This window comes from Poromitra crassiceps (assembly GCF_964638095.1).
Source record: "Poromitra crassiceps genome assembly, chromosome: 13".
NCBI lineage: Eukaryota > Metazoa > Chordata > Actinopteri > Beryciformes > Melamphaidae > Poromitra > Poromitra crassiceps.
The window spans coordinates 28,680,366-28,686,652 of NC_139644.1; the positions used below are offsets into that span (position 1 = coordinate 28,680,366).

Genomic DNA, 6,287 nt, shown 5'->3' on the forward strand with positions numbered 1-6,287 from the left:
GTGTGTGTATGTGAATATGTTTTATTTGTTTATTTATTTGCTTGTTTATTTATTTATTTTTTCTTGAAGCCATTGACGCACTTTGTCATAATATGGTTTTGAAAGTTGCTAAATAAAGACTTATTAATAACTGCTTAGCTTGAATGTGGAATTATTTTGTTAAAATTACAAAAATTGTACAGCTTAGCCTAGTCTCCCTTTATGTTTCGGTGGTGTTGCTTGGAGATGTGGGCACAAGAAATGTAGGCTACCGTATATACGTCTTTACAATGACAGGACGACTTGCGTGCGCACTGCGCAGCATTCCTTCCAGCTATGTTTGTTCCTTCGCGCTTTCCGTAGGACTCTAGCGGGAGGTCCCATCAATGCGTTGTTTAACAGCACTGCAGCCTTTCGGTGTTTGTTGACAGCCACTGCCTAAACATCTAACAGCTCTTCAATCATAGGTATGGCTTCATTTGTATCTTGGTATGTGTTTAACATGTACAAGTCGACAAGACCAAGCCAGCTAACTTAGCGTACATCACAACTACATGTAGCTAGCGCCAGCCAGACCACATGGGCTCTCTGTTTGAGTGATTTAATCGTGACCCAATCAAATGTAACATGTGGCTCATTAAAATACTTCCTTGACCAATGACAAAGGACATCTAGGCGGAGCTTTCCACACCGACACCCGACTGGCCTAACGTTAATGTTTTTGGTGTATTTTGAGCTGTTTTATGGGGATTTCATGAAGCTCTAAATCTACTGTATTGGTAGTTGTTGATCGGAATCCTTTCGCTGGCTAGCTAGACAGGTTTTTAGCCACACCACGCCTGTCCGAGAACACATCCAGGACAGGTATCAAAAGCCATAAAGCCAGAAAAATGCCACCCCTAGGTATCCGATCAAAAATCGTACTTCATTACATAATGCCAGAAGACACAGAGGGGAACTTCAAAGCTACGTGCAAACACTGCAACAAGGAAATAGCTTGTTCAAAGAAGGCTCTCTCCAACTTGCACATGCATATTAAGGTGAGTCCCTAGTTTTGTCTGACAATGTGACATTTCTCAAAACAGGATAATTGATCCATATCTGTCAAACCTAAGTGTTGCAGAACATTATCACTGATGCCAAAGTTATTTGTAAGACAGTGATTAGAAGACAGCTGTTGTCATGTTTCTGTGGCTTGTTGACAGTTATATGGTTTTTCTTTTAATCCACTGCAGAGACTCCACCCCACTCTGTCCATTGAGACCTCCACCCGAGTAAAGAAAACCAGCTCCGCCAACTCCAGCCCTGTTAATACCTCCTCTCTCTTGGCCAGTGCCATTCCTCAGAGCTCCTTACCCAAATGCCTTCCGGAGAGACCGTCCTTCAGGAATTTTTGTGAAAATGTTATACAACAGTCCAATCGTAAGATCATGTAATGGGTCAGGGCTACAGTGTTCAGTTGACTCATAAGTAGCCAGCAGCAGGCTTCTTCTCTACAACCAGATGCTAACAAATGCTCAGTCATCATGGATCAGTTATAGCCTGGGTAAACCCAGCCCCCAGTGACCTGCTCTCAGGCTTACCCTGCTTACAGTCACAAGGTAGTGACTGAGAGCAGGTCACGTGGCGGCTGGGTTTACCCAGGCTAGATCAGTTAGTCCATGTATGTCAGTTACAACAAGGCTGTGATTTATCAATATACAATGAAGAGATCACCACCATGTGCATCTCATGATTAAAATGCCTTCACGGTTACTTGATCACGACTCTACTATCTGTCTCCTTGATGACAAACCACCCTACTAACGTTAGTCCTGTTTATTTTGGCAGAAGAGATGGAAGACCACCCCCCCTCAATGGCCATGGAGGCCGTCCTTAAGCCAAGCTGCGACCTGCCTCCGGACATGCCCAAGATCCGAGGCTACGACTTCAACCAGGGGGTGGACCACCGGGCGCTGCTCCAGTCCTACCTCACCACAGGCTTCCAGGCCAGCAACGTGGGCCTTGCCATCCAGGAGATCAACAACATGGTGAGAGGAACTGACGTGGGGCTGGGTGATTGAAGGTGGAGGATGATTGCCTGTATTTGTATGTGCTGGAGAGGGGGAAAATAGCCTGCTTTGAAATTCACGTCATGTCAAATTCTATGCCAACAAGGAGGAAAGAGAGAAAGAGGCCACCTGTGGCTTGTACAGTACTTGCTGCACACTGTAGCTCCCATTTAGCTAATGCACCTTTCTTTAAGGTTTTTTGGATGTGCGAGAGTTTTTCATGGTTTGTAATCAAACACAGACAGCTCCCTCGCTTTTGTCCAATTGAAATTAACTTTCAAATTTTCGAGAATTTTTTTGTTACAGTTTTGCAGAATCTGTCCAGCTGCCGACCCTTATCTCACTGCTTCAGGCTTCCCACGGGTCCTTGAAAGCCTTGAAAGTTTGTGAATTTGAAAAATGACATGCGTCATTGAAAGTACTTGAATTTGGGGTTTTTCCTGCATAGAGAATTACGAGGCGGCCCGCCTTCGCTCCACCTCCAGCTCTCGACAAGTGAAAGCAACAAGCATTCATGCAGTCGGTGGATTTGTGTCATTTGCAATTGGAACTAACAGCACAGTTCACACATTCAAGCCTCTCTCTTTTTAATTTTTTAATTGTCTGTGAGTTTCTGTAAAGCCTGATAGACTAGTTCTCATTATAAAAGTCTCAGTGTTGTAGCAGTAATAAACATTGATCCGATGTGTAACGGCGTTGTGTTGATGTTAATTGCAGCAACCCATGTTAAGGGCTTGCCCAGGGGTGGATTCAAACTGTCGACCTTCGGCTTGCGAGGCGGACACGCTAACCACTGCACCAAGAGAGCTAGCTCCCTTGGCTGATCAAGAACATCTGAACATCAAGCCTAGCCACTATAACTACAGTGTGTTTCTAAATCCACCTTAGGCATATCATTATCAAGACTAATTCAGACTGTTTGGCAATGCATTTTGACAGGAGTATCATGTGGCTTAATTTAGGGAACCATTTAGTGTGCTACGTGATGTCCTTTACTTGGGGGGTTACATGGTTGACCACATACACTGACTGGACAGTCAGTCTGGTCTGTGATTGGTTGCTGTTTTGTACCACCTGTCTGCCAGTGTTTCATGCGTAACACTTTAATTCTGAATGAATTACAGTTTTGTTCATGTCTGAGAGATGCAGGCTTTCATCATCATCATAGATTTACAACACTGACTCTTTCTCTGCCCCACGCCCTCAGATCGAGAAGCGTCTTGAGCCAGTGGAGGCAGCGGAAGTCAACGACTGGAAAGAGCCCTCCTGCAGCTCGGGCTGCACCATCTTCCTGGGTTACACCTCCAACCTCATCAGCTCTGGAGTCAGGGAGAGCATCCGCTACCTAGCAGAGCACAGAATGGTACAACCCTATACCATGTCATACGTTAAAGTGTGGTCATAGATATTCTTCTGCTTCAATAGGAACAGATGTGATCGTCATCTTACACAATCAACATGGATACCACCATACATCAGTATTACCCAATCTTCAGTGACATTGCATTAGTTGATCACAATCCCTTATCTGTTCTCTCGCTCTGTGTAGGTGGATGTGATAGTGACCACAGCTGGAGGCATAGAGGAGGATCTGATCAAGTGTCTGGCCCCCACCTTCCTGGGAGACTTTGCCCTTCCTGGCAAGGACCTTCGCGAAAAGGGCATCAACAGGTTGGGTACCACTGATACCCCTCCCTCTCTCTCTCCCACACACACACACACACACACACACACACACACACACACACACACACACACACACACACACACCAACCATAGGAATATGGATGTTGATCAGGGCCCTATATTCATCTAGTATGTCATTGGCTAATTTCTCATCAATCATATAGTGGCAGACAGTGCTATTTATTATAATTTCAGAGTTTTTGTACCCTGCCTGCCCTCTAGTGGGCTATAAGACGCACTGCCTAGAGCCCACCTAAGTTACAGAATACATTGTGGGAGTCAGGAGTTTATTTAAGATCACAAGTTTTATGACAAGTTCATTACTTCTGTTCTTAAAACAACAAGAGAAGACAGAGATAAGGGAATCTACGGTAACCACTTACAATATGTCAGTGTTTTAAAGAAATCATTACAGCTACCAACGCATACACATGATAATGTTTTAGGGCAGACTGTAGCCTGCCATTGTTTTGTATGCAAAGTTGCAAACCACCACGATTATAGCTGTAGGATACATGAAAAATGCAAACCTCTGTATAAAGCTTGAAATTTAGTTACATTCATGCGTTGAACTGCAAAAAGAGCAGGATTACATAAAGACATCCGTTTGAGTTCATTTTTGTGCTGTGCCAGTAAAGTATATATATGCGATAACTGGGAGTCTGATGTGGACTGGGCTAATTACTGGGGTGATTCATTCAGAATTCAGAATGCTTTTAAGGCAAAAGAGAGCGAACTGGTAGTGTGAACTCAGGACTGAAATGATGACTGACTTGCTCTGTTAAAGACTGTGTTACTTCTCCCTCCCCAGTCCCCAATAAAACTAATCCGGTCCAGATGGGGTTTAATACTAAAGTGTTCATTGTAACAGTTGTTGTAGTAGCTTATCAAACACACATCCACATGCAGCTCCGCTAATGTGCATGACTGTAAGTTGTAACAGTGTAACTACCTGATGCTCAGAGATAGATAGCACTTGAGTGTTGTGGCTGCAAAATTATGATAACTAGAAATATAATGCGCTCATTTCTGGTGTGCCTTGCACGCTTCGCATGCTCGCCTGTTGCCTGAGCAACTGTGCGCCGTGCCGAGCGGAACACCTTATTATAGTACTACTGACTGAGATCTCAGAGTACTGATCCACATTTTATAATGTTTTTAAAATGAAATGTTCAGAAGAAATCATGATTTTTAAATAATTTGCTTTGAACAAACAATGGGTTCTACTTCTATCAGTATGCCTCTGTTTGCTACATAATGATAGTTTACATTTACATTGTAGCCTACCGCAGGACTGTCCTGTCACATGATGTTGACAGCTGACATGATGTTCCAGATTGTGGAAAGCATTTTATTTACTCGGTCATCAAACGAAAGATGCATGCAGCTATAACAACCTAAGAACTAAGAAGCATTGTAAACCCCTTGGTTGGGTAACTTGGGTAGTTTCTCAATTATGTCACTCTTGTCTGCTTGGAGAAAATGAGCCAAGGAGGCCCCATGGCCATGTCGCAGACAAGCCAGCTTCACTTACACCTTCACTGCACCTGTTGACCTGAGTAAATGGTTACCTAAAGTAACAGTCTTAGAACTGCTACCTTTCTATGCTATTCTATACTCAACTCAATCTGTATATTTACTTCTGGTTCATCATTCACATCCCCTTCGTCTCTCTCCCTGGTTGCAGGATAGGGAACTTGTTGGTGCCCAATACCAACTACTGTAAGTTTGAAGACTGGCTGATGCCCATCCTGGATCAGATGGTGCTGGAGCAGAAAACTGAGGTGGGCTTGTCTGTATGATCAGGATGTCTCTCTCACACTTGTTTTCCACAGCATAACCGAAATGTTAGAACATTTATGGGAACACATTTTTAGTTGTTGTCATTCTGATGTCATTATTTCTTGAAAGAGGTTTCCATGAAGTTGCACAGTTGGGATGTCCACCTGGCTCTCATTACTGTTGAGATGATGCAAGTTTTGATCGTTGACCACTTTTCTTTCAGGGGACCCACTGGACTCCATCCAAAATGATCCATCGACTTGGTAAGGAGATCAACAACCCAGAGTCCGTCTACTACTGGACCTACAAGGTGAGCACAGGGCAGGCATTCATCTGGCATTCATATAAATATATATATATATATATATATATATATATATATATATATATATATATATATATATATATATATATATATATCTCTCAATCTGGCTTATTTGTCTTGATTTGAAGAACAAAATTATTTTACTGCAATTTCTGTTCTTAGATTGGCATCTTTACTCTTTTCAAACGCAGCATTTTAAATTAACTTAAATGCTTCAATATTGGCTTCATGCCTAGGATTATTTATTGTGGAAATCAAATGATCATGTGCAGTTCTACACAATTGTGCATTGTTAAGTACAAATTTATATATGTTTGAATATTTTTTTTAAATCTGTAAATCCGTCAGTGATCGGGCTGCTTTTGACCTTTTGTTGTTTCAGAATAACATCCCAGTGTTCAGCCCCGCTCTGACAGACGGCTCCCTGGGCGACATGATCTACTTCCACTCTTTCAAGAACCCTG

At 42.8% G+C, this 6,287-nt stretch overlaps 1 protein-coding gene across 1 annotated transcript in view; it reads left to right on the top strand.

The window, feature by feature from the left end:
* The first annotated feature begins 348 nt into the window (after window positions 1–348).
* Window positions 349–6,287, top strand: part of dhps (deoxyhypusine synthase) — a 9,087-nt gene continuing 3,148 nt past the window's right edge. The window contains exons 1-7 of the mRNA XM_083650257.1: window positions 349–446; window positions 1,810–2,009; window positions 3,238–3,393; window positions 3,580–3,701; window positions 5,404–5,500; window positions 5,722–5,808; window positions 6,206–6,287. The exon at window positions 6,206–6,287 is cut by the window's right edge and continues 24 nt beyond it. Coding sequence (XP_083506383.1) covers window positions 1,815–2,009; window positions 3,238–3,393; window positions 3,580–3,701; window positions 5,404–5,500; window positions 5,722–5,808; window positions 6,206–6,287 — 739 coding nt within the window. The 5' untranslated portion in view covers window positions 349–446; window positions 1,810–1,814. The remainder of the gene's footprint in view (window positions 447–1,809; window positions 2,010–3,237; window positions 3,394–3,579; window positions 3,702–5,403; window positions 5,501–5,721; window positions 5,809–6,205) is intronic.